The sequence below is a fragment of the Dipteris shenzhenensis genome, chromosome 1 (assembly GCF_047967505.1).
Source record: "Dipteris shenzhenensis isolate YYH24624 ecotype China chromosome 1, Dip_SZ_1.0, whole genome shotgun sequence".
NCBI lineage: Eukaryota > Viridiplantae > Streptophyta > Polypodiopsida > Gleicheniales > Dipteridaceae > Dipteris > Dipteris shenzhenensis.
The window spans coordinates 66,775,363-66,791,693 of record NC_141596.1 but is presented as its reverse complement, the minus strand read 5'-3'; the positions used below and the strand labels follow the sequence as shown (position 1 = coordinate 66,791,693).

Genomic DNA, 16,331 nt, shown 5'->3' with positions numbered 1-16,331 from the left:
TGATGCTAAGACCAGTTTATAGTTTGATGGTCATGATGACATTGTGGAGACAGATGCCATGCTTTGGGTTGATATCAAGCTTTATTGGGAATGCAGAGACTCGCTTCAACAAAGCATGCAATGCAGATCCTATTCTTGCACAAGGGTTTGATGTCTTCAAATTAACACAATGGACGAGTGTATGGGCCAAGCACAAGAGTACGGTTGTTGCATCAGATCACCGTGTCATAATGGGGCTAAGAGCTGGGAAAAGAAGGTTGCAACAGCTTTTGGGCGAGCTACGTTCTTGGCTAAAAGTGAAGAGCAGCTAGCCTCTATACCCTCTCAAATGCGGTTCGTGGGCCACACACACCCTTCCCCTCGCTTTGATATTGCTCGCGATATGGTGTAATTAGATTCCTTGGATGGTGGTGATTGGATGGACAAGTCATAGATATATAAGGATTAGACACTCCATTGAAATCGGAAAGATTTTATAATATTACTTTCTTTCCCTCGTGTAAAATTGATACTTTTGGAATTATTATTTTCCCATATTAATAATACATATATGTATTAGGCACATGATCAAATTAATGGGAACACCTTGATGGATACTTTGCATGACTCATATCACCTAGATTTGATGATTTATCTAATGGAAGTGGAGTCATGGAATCCCCCTTAAGTAGAGGTGGGTTTGTCATGAATTTGAGCTCTTCTTTACAAGCTTAGTTTTGCCATTGAGTAATTTGTTATTTTTTCTATTTACTTTAGTCGCTTTTAACATAGGACTATGCTTTTGGGAGTGATGATAATTTTACAATTGGGAGTGATTTGTTATTTTCTCTCTTTACTTTAGTAGCTTTTAGCATATGACCCATTGTTGGGACTAAATTGGTAGCTTACCCCTTGGGTACAAGCACTAATAATGGGATGATGTGGATGTACAGCTACTAAGCTCGACCTTGTACTAGAGTATTGGTGGATGTTTAATGACTAGATACGACCAGGGATTCTCCAAAGATTGTGGTAAAGGACTCGTAAAGGATCTCTCTAGAAAGGCTGGAAAATTGAAAAGGGTATCCAATGTATACCGTGAGGGCATTGTGCTCACTGCTCTCCCCTCTTCCAAGGACCTGTCGAATCATTCAATACTGATATGGGAGAGGAGGACGGCTAAACTAAGGCTTTATCAATCATGCCTCTTCATGGACTGCGGCTTGAGAAGTTTACAAACCTCTTGACAAATGACCAATCTCGGAAGCACAATGCTGGAAGCTTGAGCTCACCCTTCAAAACAAATCATACGAGTACTAACGGATGCTACTGGTCCTGGGAGCTTGAGTAGCGATGGTGCCTTTCTAAGTACCCTGCCGTTTTGAAAAAAAAAAAAACATGTAAAGTAGGAGTCGCCTGCACGGCCTGGCTTACTTGCTTGCGCATAGCTTGGCTCACCATATTCATTCTTCTCGTACTCAGACTGACTTATTTGTTAACACGCAGCCTGGCTTGCAAAATACTTCCATTATCATCGTTATCCGAGCACTGGGTTATTTCTATTGTACAGGTGATATGATTATTTATTGGAGCGATGCTTCTTCATAGGACTTCGGATTTTGAGATCGCTCTGATTTCAGAGAATGAATGTGGGTTGATGGTTGTTTGAGAAAGCAGGTAGATCACAGGATTCTACACCCGGATTGCTAACGTCAAGTAAGATTTAGTGTGATGGATGCTTTTAGTTAAGTCCTCCTAAGGATCGTAGTTGTATATAAACCAGTGCATCTTCATGAAAATGCGACTTGTATGCAACTACGATCCTTCTTCTTCGTATGGGACCTTATCGCTCCCATTTGATGTGACGACAATTTTGGTGATATACAGTTTTAAATGGAGTTTGACGGACCCATCCCTACGTTAACTCTGCGTATTGCACATACAACGACTACTGATTCTCCCATTTTCGACTAGAGCTATGTCAGAATGTTTTTATACGTTGGGAATGATATTTACGTTGAGTCTCTCGTTGGTTGGGAATCTCCACGATAGTGAAAGGAAGTGCGAGGACGTTTCTTTCTGATTGGGAGCTTCCACAAGTATATGTATCGAGGGGGACTTGGGTTGTGAATGCCTCCATGGACGACTACTCCCTCTATGATACCAGCTTTAACACTTCCTGGAGACTTTGGATTCACTCTTTTCCTACTTGAGAGGGAGTGCTACGTTGGCATTCATTACTTCTCTGTTTCCCCCCCTCCACGCACGCGTGTCTCTTGCTGGGAACATTGAACATAATGATCTGATCTGTTCTTATTCGGAGAATAAGCAGTACCTAGATACACTCTCAAAAGCTCTTTGGCTAGAGCAAACACTGAAAAAACGACCTCTATGATGGCAGCGTGCTTTATGAAGTCTACTATAGATTTTGATCTTCTACAAAGATTGATATGGTAAATTGCGATGAGATGTGATCCATTCGGAAGGAGTAGACTCCATTTTACAAGGCTTTTTGCTATTGTCTTCGTTCACCATGATTAGTGAATCTTGATGTAGCATTGGATATCCTCCAATGACAACCAATTGTATAGCTTGTCCACGCCTAAGGACAAGGATGGTGATACTCATTCAAGATAAGATCCTCAAGTCCGGTAATGTACAATGGGCTAAATTTTTTGAGGTGATGGACTCTGTACAAGACATATGTATTGTTTTATGTCCCTATTTTTATGCTTGTCCACGTAGTCATGATCAAAGCCACGAGAATTCAAATAATTACCTTAATGTTGGTACTCGTTGGAATGTAGTAAGTGCAATGCCTACCTTATTTCATTGGAAAGTGCTCCTCTATAAATTTTTAAGATTCTAAACATTGCAGTGGAAAATAATGTAGGCAATGAAGAGTATACTGAAACAAGGTGAATGATATTTAATCATTCATAAGACCTGCCCAAGATTAAAAAAGCAAACAAAAAGGAAATGGTATGGAGGAAGACTACAGGAGATAAAGAGAGGGAGAGAGAGAGAGAGAGAGAGAGAGAGAGAGAGAGAGAGAGGGAGGTGGAGATGGTGTGTAAGAAGAATTGAGGAGATAAAGAAGGGGAGGGGGAGAGAGAGAGAGAGAGAGTCAACTACTTTAAAGTCTTCATTCAAGTCCAATGAAGAAGAGTCAACATATTGTCCAATATAAAAATTCACTTCCTAAAATTCTAAAAGTGCCTAATTTCTGCTTTGCCAAATTTGAAGCATTGCTAAGGCTACCCTGAGAGCAAGCCAAAAACTTAGATTGAGATTTTACATTGATGTGTCTCATATGCTACAACTTCCATTACAAGGATATTGGTCCCCTGCTCTCTCCTTAGACACATCCCTTTAGATGAGCTCTGATTCACTACAAAAGCGATATAAGTTGTATTCTTTGACTTGCAAGATGATTTGCAATATTGCAATACTGTTTGAATAGATGAATTTTTGCCCTCAAAGCTAATTATATAAGACGTATGATGTATAAAATTGGACTTATTCTCATGATTATTTATTTCAGAACTATGGCTAACCTTAGAAAAGATGAAAAGTGGGTACGATAGTGGATTGCTCTAAATGCAGTTGGACCTTTTATGCTATGGTCAATGGAAAGTTCGTCTGCTAGCTAGAATGTACCATAGACCACCCTTGGGACCATAGGAAGCATCCTTATGACTTTTTATGACTATATGTCCTAAAATTAAGACAACATTAGGAATATGTGGACTATTAGAGAAGTCCTTAATAATTGTCAATTCCTTCAACCTTATTTTGTAATATCTCTAGTAAAGAGTGTAAAACAAAAAAGGATAGATTGCTAACATTCAATCCTTTTATAAGTACTTTGTTATGATTGACTCTGATAGATTGTTAAATCAAGAACTATGGGTATGCACTAGATTGTTGATTTCAAAAGTTATACATTAAGCTCTACATTGAAGAACTGGAGCAAACTTTAATGAGACCTTTGTTCTACATAGTTTCGTTAAGAATTTTACATGCAGGTCTTCTTTTTTAAAATTAAGCTCTCAGCTTAATGGGAATACATGTATATGTGAGATCCTTACGTATTAAGCTTTCATATTATTAGGCTATTTAGTTAGATGTGAGAGCTCAATAGTAATAATTGAATAATCTCATTATCTATACATGATCTGATTAATATATTGCACTAAGAAGTAGATTAAATGATTGACAAAAATTTCCTTGTATAATTATGGTTTAACCATATAATTAGCTTTGATTGGTTGGTTAGACTAGGAGAAATGTCTTTGCTTTCTTTCTACTTGCAAGTGGACTATGATCTATAGAGAAACCTTGGGGAGCCCCCTTGATGATTCATGGCATCAAGATTGATGATGTTGTAGAAATTATCTTTTTTGTAATTATCTCATTATCTTAATCCATTTATAGAGACACAAAAAAGGAAGGGATTTTCTTTGAAAACATTCTTTAGCAGAATTTTCTATAGTAAATAAAAGGATGGATCTAGAATTTTTCCTTTTTGGAATTTTGATTAGATCTTTTTACTTTTGAAGATTCCCCTATACATCTTTTCCTTTGTGGGGCCAACATATCTTTTAGAATTCAGAGTGCCCCTGGAATATTGCTAATTTAGTTTAAGTGACATGGAGAACAACTGTGTGCCAGCTATTGAAGCTTGGCTTCCACAACATGTATGAGATTTCTAACTTTCCTCTTGTTGTGATGGTGCCAGGTGAGTTGACACACCTCTCGAACGTATTTGCAATTTCATATATTTAGTAGAGATACTTACGGAATCGACTACTCATGCAATTACCCGATCATGAACCTTTTGTAATGTCTTTTATTATTTTTTCTTTTCTTGGATGTCAAAACCTTTCTCAAAATTTATCAATATCAAAGTTGATTTGGCATTCCCCTCCATCGAATTTGCACAGTAAAATCTTCAGCATCATGTGAGAGATTGAAGAAATGGCTTTGGCAACTTCGAGGATCACGTAGTGACAGATTATCTCAACTATGGTACAATGGGAATGAGTTATTTGTTGGAGACTAGTCTTTTGGTATTTTTACAGTGTACTAACATGATTATCTAGTTCACTCCCACCTTTGCATTTTATGAGAAGGGGCCTGATAATAATGGATTACTCCCACTTGTGATTACTATGAAGAAAATTAGCATATGGTTGCATTTGGTTTACTTAAATATTATGTTTGAAACGGAAATTGGTCCATTAGTGAAGTAGGCTAGATCGTATGTTAGGCAAAACGCTCACACAAATACGCATGTGCATGTGTATGTATGTATATAGGCACAGGGTGTGCACATATTCACACACATGTGCAAGCATATATTTGCACATGCACATCTGTGCACAACACACACATAGGTAGGGGTGGACATGTTCAATCGATTTAATGTCGCAGTAGTGCACATGCTCCTGACTCATAATACTATAAGGAATGTAGTGGTAGTGACCCAAAATCCGTCTATGCTTCCAACTGGGAAAAAACAACAAATGGGAAACTAAGCAACAAAACACACACACATATACTCGTGCACACACGCACACAAACACTCATACGCATGCGCACACGTGCGCACGTGCACATAGACACACGCGTGCACACATGCATAGACACACGCATGCATATCCATGTGTACATACATATAGGCATGGGGTGTGGATATGTACACACAAGCATGCAAGCATATACATACACATACACATTTGTACACAACACATTAATGTTTTACCTCTAACAACACTTGGCATGTGGGCCAGAAGAGAGCGCCAAAAGAAGAGCCACCATGTTTAGCCCCTACAATCTTGAAGGAAACAATATAGCAGTTGAGCCTAATGGCTGCATTCTAGCCCTTGCCTTGGGAAGTAGTTTAGGTAAAGCACACTTATAGTTTTTCATAGAAAAAGTGACAAAAAATAACCTCTTAGAAGTCTTATCACTTCCCATATTATCTACTACCCTCAAATGCCTACAGATGTGGTTGACCCTTACCCCAATATGCTAGATATTGGAGCAGTCAACCACTTCTACAGACATGATGAACACTCTCTCCCTCACCTGTTCCCCACATGACTCAGTGGTCCTCCTTATCACACCATGTTAAGTGCAAGAGCTATGGACTACAATCTTACCAAATGAAGAGGCTCGTGGCTCTTGAAAGCTCTTTATAAGGAAAAAATGGGCAGCAAGCACAGTGAATATTACCTTCCATAAATTCCCTAAGACCACTGATATTTTGTCGTAATATAAATCGTATATAGAATATTACCACCAAGAAATTTCCTAAGATCATGTGTATTTTGACATAATATAGGCGGCATATAAAATGTTACTATTCGTATTACTCAATAGCCCATCAGTATTACTGCTATACTGATATTGATGCTATAACCATTGGTATTATGTTTAGTACCATCAGTATATTTATCTAGTTCATCGGTGATTTTTTCAGATAACCATGTGGCAATGTTGTTTTCATGCCATTTGGGACCCAAAATGAGGATCGGAACGACACATTATTAAAAATGTGAAAAATGTCAGCATAATCCCTTACAATATCAAACACAAGGACATACCTAAAAGTCATTCTTGGTAATAAATATCCATATTCTAAGTAGATTTTTAATTTAAGATCCACAATTTACATTGAGTATCTTTTAGGTATGGGTTTGCATCCACCAATAATAATTCATGCTATAGAGACAATCCTTCAAAACATTTATTGAAAGGGGTCCAACATAAAACTTCCCTTAAATTTTATTGAAAGGGGTCCAAGATTATGTGAGGATTATACCTCCCTTAACTAATGGATTGATATGCCAAATCAAAAAAAAATTTCTAAATACAAAGCAACATAGATGGAATCACTTAAAGGGCTCCACAATGGAAGGGAAGTTGTCATCTTTTGATTTGGCATGCAATCTTCTTTCATTTTCATGATATTCCTATGTAGATAACTATGATCATTCTACCTCTTGTTTTAGAGTTCTTCCTATTTTTTCTCAAAGCAAGTAAAAGCCAAAATAAGTCTGACACTCATGCATAGCTAGGCTAGCTAAAGCAATAAGAAAGCCTTCTTGGCCATCATCATGTTATACAATCTTACATTGATGGATGAGGATGGTTGATTGATCAATTGTATTGTGCAATTTCCTTTTAAACCTAATCATCTTTCTCCAAAAGTATAATATTTATGGAGCATGGCATAGCAATCATAGCATGTCATGTGCTATCCTTGTGCCCCACCCACCATTGCCCCCCCCCCCCCCCAAAAAAAAATCTCTCTCTCTCTCTCTCTCTCTCTTTCTCTCCTGCCTCTCTCTCTCTCTCTTGTCACCCCCATACATACATACATACATGCATGCATGCATGCATACATACATACATATATAGATAGATAAAATCTAAATAACTTGCATGGAAAAGGGTACTTCAAGTTGAAAATAAGATTTACCATCCTTGTTTTAGACACATCCCAAATCCATGTGTGATTTTCTTAAATCGAGGTAGAGGCATTTGCTTTTCGTAGGACCTACTGGTGCTCAAATTACAATTCCAATGGGAATGAAAATGGGTGGGCGAGTGTGAATATGTTTTAAAACATCACATTACATAGGAATTTTACTTTCCATTTTGATTAGTGTTATAATTTTAGTTGCATAATCAACTCCTATTTTTCCTAATACAAGCACACCTTTTTGTAACCAATACCGTTCATGGATGCATTTTCTATATTGCATCATGTCAAATGCATGAATGTTGATGTTCATAAACAACTTTGGCAAAAGGGATTATTTTCAAGGGAGATATGATATTCCATTTTCAAACAATTCATACTACTTTTCTCCTTTGCATAGTAGAGATATCTATCGCCCTCCCATTCTACTAAAGAACTTCAAGGACATGTTTGTAATTTTGTACTCTTGGACTAAATACTTTTAAGTTGCCTATAGCGATAGGGGGGTAATACGCAACTTGAAAGTTGAAGCTAGAAGTTGGAGGTTTATTGTGCAGTTCCAAAATATGCAATGCTCATCGAAAGTCCTCGAAGACCTACCATGGAGCTTGTAGCTCACATTTATGAACTTGATAGGGGCATCACAGCCAATCAAAAGGATGCGCTTAGGTATTTACTACCATGCTCGAAGCTCATGCCAGCTAGGTCTAAAACCTCGCAAACATAGATATATTCAAGTAGGTGCCACTTCTCCTAACCATGTAATGGGCCACCAAATGCCTCTTCTTTTGACTTTATGCAATGGCTCTTAGCATGCCCTTCATAATACTGATGCTTACACCACAAAGTGCAATCGGAGCCAAAGCTTATGTGAGGTTAAGTTAAGGCCCAAATTTGATTGGTACATGGAGAGACACAATGAAGCGTCTTGCAAGAGTTACTGGCGTGAAGTTCTCTGAAGCTAGCTCCATGAATTTGCATTGGAGGGAGTTACGGATGTGCAAAGCCATAGATGGTGCATGGATTTCAGAGTATGCGAACATGAACTACAATGCATAATGTCACAATAAGAGACTTCAAGCCCATCTTGTACACTTGCCTCGTCAATTTGTGCAATGGAAATTAAGAAAAAAGGTTCTCATTGTTAGAGAGAAGCTACAATTTTGCATTGAGGGGATGATTTTTGAAAGGGCAAGGTGGCAAGAGAGATAGGAAGAGAGAGAGGTAGGGTCCACGGATGTGAGAATTTGAATTTTGCTAATGTTGTGGATTCTCTCATTCATGCAGATGGAGATATTCGAAGGGAACATTGGTGCAAACGAAGGTCCATAGTAGTGCCACAACCATAAGCGTGGTAGCAGCAACAATAGGTTTGAGTGGTTGCTATTATTGAAATGGAGAATGGTGAAATATAGTGATGGCATTACAATGCAACGTGAAGGTAAGAACTTAAAAGCAGAAGGTGCAGCTTGTCTCTTGTTTTATCAAAGTAGGACATGATTTTGAAAACACTAATCACATCGCCAATCTGGAGACAGAGATACCAATGATGGAATTGGGGAATTCCATAATAGGAGCAATATGGTGTAGCTGTTGGTTGTGCATTGTTCATGAATTGGAAGTGACATGGGCAAGGTTTTTCGATGATAGGGGATTGGCCTTAGAAGTATAGCTTAAAAATTGAGACATAGTACTGATGGTGTAGATGGAGATGATAAAGAAGCTATGATCTAGCACAAGCAACAACTGCAAAACAATGTGTGGACAATCTACTACAAGGCAAGTAGAGTGATGGAAGGTGAGAATTCCCATGGTATTCATAGATTTGCCAAATGTTGAAGGAAGTCCCAGCCAGTGAGGCCAACAACTATTCTTTAGGATAGCTAGTGTCAGGATAAAATGAGGGATAGGCAAAAATGTTGTATGGCGATGTGCCTGCACAACAATTTGAAGGTGCAATGAGGTTGTAAAGTGATGACTAGGCAATATGAAGATGGAGATGATGAAGAAGGTAGGAATGAAGCAAGGGTAAATGGTCTGAGCAATGCTTAAAATGTGAGGTGAAAGGGAGAATCTTCAATCCAAGTGTAATATGAGAAATCCTCACTCTACAACGAGTTTGTCAGTCACAACAGATGGCATAGGGGAATCATTGGAGGACATCTTTCATGGAGCGAGCAATGGATGCCGCTAGCCATTTTTACATGAGGTGAAAGATGGACTACATGAGTTGAAAGGTGGACTTCAATAGTTTTTTGGCCTTAGAGTTTTAGGGAGGTTGCCATAACCAACTGACACCTTAGATTATAACTTTGGTAGAGACGAGGAGGCAATGATTGTGTGATATTTACCATGGCCCTCGAATTATGATTATGAAAGGTGCTTGATCTAATGGATGAGATCCATTTTCAGTCCACTGGAGCCTTTTGACGGGGATGGAGATGGAGGGTGAGATGGGCATGGTGGAGATGAAAAGTATGGTTCAAATTAGGCCATGACAGATTGGTATGCTTGAATTTAAGTGGAGACGGGGCAAAGTATTCGGATGATGGCGATTTGCATGCATTGCAATTTGTAGGGTGATGAGCTTGGGATTTTGGAATTGAGGGTGACAATAGATGCCCTTTTGGATGTGATAGGAAAGGCTTAGGGGAATTGATTCGACCTTAGGAGTGTCAGACTAGGGACTATTTTGAGAAATTATTGGGTAGAGAAAAAATTTGAGACATTTTTTCTCGGAATTTTTGGGCCGTTGTAAAGACCCCCTATTATTCACTCGGGTGAAAGTTTGAAGAGAGGTGAGATGTCGAGAAATGTGAAAGTTGAGATCCACATTAGGCACTCGTGGATTGAGTAGTTTCTATTTCTAGTTGTGAAGTTATATTGATGAAATGAAATGACTAAGAGACGGGATTGAAGACGACAATTAGAAGAAGTGATCTGACATAACCAATTGTGAGATGACATAACCAATTGTGAGATGGAGGTGGTGCAAACAAGAGTGAGGTCATGGGAGTAGGAGCAATTCCAATGTACAAACTACGAGGGGTATGAACTGGCTGTAATGACCCAATGTGACTGAGGACGAGAGCTGTGAAATGGCAAGATGCCAAGGCAGGATCAAATCTTGAACAGGGATGCGAGTTCTCGCTCACAATCTGATTCCTGAAGCACTACAAGGGTGGGGGCACACAAACACCCACAGATGGGAAGGTGAGAAAATGAATATGAAGATCGAGGTGGGTGCTAAAAAGCTTGAGCAGCAAGGACCAGCTAACTGTCGTCTTGTGCACTCTCTCTCTCTCTCTGTCTCTCTTTGAGGAGGAGGGGTCTCTCTCTGGTGCTGTGCAACGCTTCCATTCTGTCATATCATCACCATCATCATCATCATCATCATCATCTTCATCTTCTTCCTCTTCTTCTACCCGACATACCTTTTTTGTTTCTTCTTTCTCTGCCGACCCTTCGTCCCAATCACACCGTCTTCTTCTTCCTTCATAACCTTTCTCCCTCCCTTGCTTCTCTTACCTTTGGCCTCTCCTCCCCTTCTGCATTTTCAGCCATTTCCTTTCCCTTTCAGCTTGCCTTTTTTGGGCAGATTGCAGCACCCAACATTTCGGCCGGAAGCCTCTCATCTACCTGGCTTTCGATTACCTAGAGCTTCTTAGTCCTCCGCTCCACGCCCCAGCAAATTAACTCACCTCCTGGAGTCTCTCATTTACGCCTGTTGATGAGACAAGAGTACTTTTTAGATCTTTCTTGCCAATGAAATTAATTGAATGGCCAATCGGCCTTTCCTCCACAAAAATGAATATCGCAAATCTTGCGGATGATGTCCTCTGGGAGTTGTAAAGTGGGCATCAGCGTTATTTGTGCACGTAGTGAGGGCCCAGGCAAGGCACAATTGCGGGCTCCGTGTTCAAGATTTGCTGTTAGTTCAGAAGACTTAGGAGTTGCCGCGGGAGGGCTTTAGAGAAGAAGAGAAGGTGTGTATTCTCGGGGTGATTGGGCTGTAGATTTGAAGGCATCAATGGAGAGGTGGCGAGAGTTTTTCCAAAGTGCGGGAGTAGACTTATGGGCCATCTGTGAGCGGGCTTTGGCAATCGCCTATATGGACAATCCAGATGATTTCCCTTCTCAACGAGACAGACTCGCACAGAAGCTCTTTGCACCGGAAAAACTTGATTTGCTAGCGGGCGAAGACGATGCACCAAAATCAGACGAGTGTCGTGGAGCTGACGTTCCACGCAAAAGCGAAGCCAGCAGCGATGAAGAGCATCGGATTGATACGCCTAATGGGATTTACGACGAGGCCGAAGCTCTAACAGAGGAAATGGAGGAAGAAAGTATCTTGAAAAGAGAGGTTTTGAGGATAAAAGATACTCTCCTTGACCCTGATCAGGTAGACAATGAGCACCTAACTGTTAATACCTTAGTTGTGGTGTGAGAAACTTTAGTGCGAGGTCTCCTACAAAGAGGCTTTGCCAGTAGCCGGCGGCTTCCAAGGGAGGTTGCCGTGATAAGAGGATCCGAAGGCAGCGTCTGTGATTGGCCCCCTTTTATGGGTCAAGACTTGCATTAGTAGGCTGTTTCTGTAGACCGCATCAAGCGGATCGAAAATCACTTCTACTGCAAAATTCGTATTGTAGCTTGCCTCCAGAGCAAGATCTTTGATGGGCAGATCCCCATGCTTTTTAATTTGCTGCTAGGCATTGATGGCACAAATTTGAAGTGTGCTAGTTTCAGTGACTTCTTGTGCTGGATGGTAAAGCGTTTTAGGTCCTCTTAGTCCCTGTTTAAAGGGTGTACCAATCTTGGGCATTTCCTCGTAGATTTAGATACGTCTGAATTCCTGCCAAGCGAGCCTCATTATATCAATTACATACCGTTGCAACTCAGCATAACAACGGTTAAGTTTTGATAGGGGGGGATTTTTTCCAAGGTAACAGACTTCACATCATTGATTGAGGATTCAAGTATCTTGTATGGTGGTTGGATGTTACTCGGTCAATTGAGTTCATCTACTATTGTGTATTGAAAGATTGTGATTTAAAGAGGATGCTTTAAATTTCACCAAACCTGTGTGGTGTGCCTACAGTCAGAACGGGAGATTTTTGACTCCTTGCAAAGGTTGGAGCTTATGCAGCTATCATTTGATGGGTTGAAGGTATGCCATTGCTCTACAAATGCTTGGTTCTTTGCTGCTGGGTTATTTTAGTGTGCATCTTGTCCCTCTTCAAGCACTTCTAGTATGCTTCGTGGTTGTGGAGAAGGATCCTCTTGTCTGCTCTCCTGAATGCATGGAGATGCCCTCAGGAAACTGAAATAGGGAAAACTGTAAATAGCCTCCGCAAGCATTCCTCTGGAAGAGTCCGATCTTTGGCAAAACGGCTCGTGAGGTAAGCTGGAGTCTCGAGTTTTGATAGCCTAAGAGATGAACAATGAAAATGCTATTTATGATTATCAAGACAAAAAAAGTCATACACGCCCCCCACCCCTCCCCCCGCCCCCACTCCCCACGCCTCTTCTTTCTTCATACATCTACAGCCATAGCAGCCTGAAACTTACAAAAAAGAGTCTCTGGGTATCCATTTTTATGGTAGAGCTTCAGGGGACCATGGTTTACCATCATTTAACCCAGATTGCTTTTGCTCCGTTGTAAATTCTTGGTTGCTAAAAATGCAGTGAGTGGAAGGATACGGTAGAGCACTGGTATAAGAGTGCGGAGGATGTTGCTGCAGCTGCCACAGAAGGTATTTAGGATGCTCCCCTGCTATGCATGAGTTGTTCATGTTGCACATCCCATCAAGGCATGCACTTGAATTTGATTTTCAGTTCTCTCTCTTCAATTTGTAGAATGCTTTGTGTTGATGTTGCTTTGCTTATGTTTTTTTAATTGTCTCGTAGGTATAATGCCATCTGACTCACCAGCTGATGAAGAGGAAGATGGTCTGCCTTCACCACCGATGGATGAAGGTGCTTTGTTGGCTGCACGGAATGCCTCGTTAGAGATGTCTCAGGTACACCTCACTGTGATATTTAGCTTATTTTCTGGGTTGTAAGTTAAATGGCCCTGCCAGCATGAGTCAGATTACACACCTTATTCATCATTGACAAAAGTTGCCATGCTTTAGATGAATGTGCGTTTTCTATGATGTTTGCGAAGTTGAAATCTAATAGCGAACGTATTTCGGTTTTGTTGCATGTGGTTGGGGCGAAGCTGTTCGACTTTATGGATGATGAAACATGTAAGTTGATTTTATCACCTCTATGCTTTGTATGGCTACCAGTTCTACGCTTTGTTTACTGTTGATTTTTATTGCATCATCTTCTGAGTTTTATGATTGGGAGCCTATTGTGCCATCTCTTTGCTTGGTACTGTGCAATCTGTGATGTTAGACATGTATGAATGTGGTTGAGTTTGAAACCATATTCATTTTCATTTCACATTCAAAGCAGTTTCCTGTTTCTATTTGTCATTTAGCTTAGTGGCATGCAGCTACATTTGTCAAGGGCTTAGAAATGTCATTGACAAAGCAACATGACACTTGGAATCCTTGACACATCATCAAATATATTTTGGACTCTACATGAAAGTTCGCTAGAAGAAGCTCCAAGAATACCTTCTAGAGATAATTAGCACACAGGGCATTAAGATTGTAACATCACATTTCGCCATGTTCACCATGTCTGTCTAGGAGCCCCATGTGCTTCTCTCTCATCTATGTAGGAGTGGGCAACCTCCATTGCTTTTACTGAAGCCATCTACCCATACTTTGTACCCAGCTCTCCTACCCTCTTATGGATACAAACTCCTCTCTTGCATGCGTCCTAGAAAGGGAGTTTTCAAACTGCACTGACTTGTGGAGGTGCTTTAAGCAAAAAAGGCTTGATACAAGCAAGTAGCACAACAGTGATTCTACAAAGGCATTGGAGAGGCCAGACTTTTACTTGTTTGCTCCAGATGTCATTTTCCAGCAATTACTCTTGGTGAATCTGGCATGCACCAAACCTAGCCTTGATAACCTGTTAGAACACAGAGGGTCTTGCCGATTGAGAGTCAAACCTCATGCAACTCGAATAATTGTAACTAACTGAAGAACTCTGAACCAAAGCAAATATGCCAAGTAGATTCAACTTCATGTGGTACGTGTGCACAAGACTAACAGACCTGGAGACTCGGATATGGAGCAGTGAAAGACAGCCTAAAGTCTCAATGTATATTGCACCCAAATAGGTCATAAACCTTACAAAGGATGGCACCTACAGATGTCCAACACCTGCAGCACTTGCTATCTCCTTTTGGATGCTCAGTGGGATGCTGAATATCTCCCTTCTTCTTGCACTCCTGAGAATAGAAGTATTCCCTTACCCTTTCCAAGAGAGGAAAAGCAGGAGGGGTCATGAAAGAGAGTGAGGAGGGACCAAGGAATGGAAGAAGCTAGAAGGAGGAAAGGGTTGAAAAGAGGACGAGGGGGAGAGAGAACGAGAGAGAGAGAGAGAGAGAGAGAGAGAGAGAGAGAGAGAGAGAGATGGGGGGAAGAAGGGGGCAGGGAGCAGGATGCCTTCAAGCAAACCCACATGACAAAAAGCCTAGAAGGTGTATACTCACAAGCCCAGAGCGGACCCTGAAAGGGGAGTGCTTACCAATGAAGAATAATCCAGTATCAAGATATATACCTTTGTAAGACTAGAATAAGTCCAATTAAACAAATAATCCAGTATCAAGATGCCTTTATTAACCCACATCCTCCTAGCTGCCTTCATGAAGGACTCCATGCAACCAGTTGTTCGAGAGGTAATACAAAAATACAAAAATATAATACATCCCCTCTTGCACCGCAGCTTGTTTCTACTGTTCATGAAATGATCAACACTCAAATGAAATCAAATGAAACAATAGATGGCAGCAGAAGCGGACAACAAGGTTAGCAAAGTCGACATTTATGATGAGATCACAGAACATAATTAAAATTCAACAATGTGAATTGGGGGACTGTCAAATGCATAGAATAATGAAGGTTATACCGAAGGCAATCTCAACAGATCTCTGATCAGTTCACCTTATCCATGGCAGAAATATCATCAAACACAATACTGCTGTTGCTATGGAAATCTCAGAGTACAAATATTAAACTGTGGGCTAGCTGAAGCAGCAACTAGGGCAGTAGATGGACTGCCACATGGGCAGCAAAGGCCGCATTAGGGTGGCAGATCTGCAAATGGAGAGGCTGGATCTGATGGAGAGAGATCAGCTGAATAAAGGTGTGTACGCAGGCCGTAAAGGTCTTGGAATGCAAATGGTTGGGCAGCAAAGGCCCAGAACAGGAGCCTAGAGTGGTGAAAGTATGGATAGCTAAGGGGCTTATATAGCCCAGCTCCTGGTTGGCCAGAGAATTACAAGGGTCAGTGGAGCCAGAAGACCAGTTGACCTGCCATGTGGCAGGTCTGCAATGGGTCTCCCATATGACAGACTTGGTAGGGCCTGAATTTACTGCCAGTCACAAGCCTGGGGGTGGACAGACCTGGCCTCTCCCCACTTATAAATAGGTGCACTTGGGCCATTCACTGAGAGCTACTGAAGTTCATAGAGGACCACTGCAGTTCGGAGGAGTTGCCAGGTGGAGTTTAGAGCTGCCAACAAGAAAGAAGGCAAGAACAAGTCCCAAGAGGTGACAAGACTCAACGTTGTCATTAACAACCTATTCATCACCATTGAGAGGTCCCATCAAAGTCAATGAGATAACAAGTTCAATGCATCAAGAAGGCAAGAACAAGTCCCAAGAGGTGACAAAGACTCAACGTTGTCATTAACGACCTATTCATCACCATTGAGAGGTCCCATCAAAGTCAATAGATA

General features: G+C 40.8%; 1 protein-coding gene across 3 annotated transcripts in view; it reads left to right on the top strand.

Moving 5' to 3' along the window:
• The first annotated feature begins 10,798 nt into the window (after window positions 1-10,798).
• Window positions 10,799-16,331, top strand: part of LOC147906249 (putative mediator of RNA polymerase II transcription subunit 26b) — a 31,440-nt gene continuing 25,907 nt past the window's right edge. For all 3 annotated transcript variants that reach the window (XR_015541339.1, XR_015541338.1, XM_087377417.1), the window contains exons 1-6: window positions 10,799-11,873; window positions 12,570-12,638; window positions 12,788-12,870; window positions 13,157-13,224; window positions 13,379-13,491; window positions 13,692-13,719. Coding sequence is in view for 1 of the 3 variants with exons in the window: in XM_087377417.1 (XP_087233543.1) it covers window positions 11,502-11,873; window positions 12,570-12,638; window positions 12,788-12,870; window positions 13,157-13,224; window positions 13,379-13,491; window positions 13,692-13,719 (733 nt within the window). In the remaining 2 variants the exon portion in view is untranslated. The remainder of the gene's footprint in view (window positions 11,874-12,569; window positions 12,639-12,787; window positions 12,871-13,156; window positions 13,225-13,378; window positions 13,492-13,691; window positions 13,720-16,331) is intronic.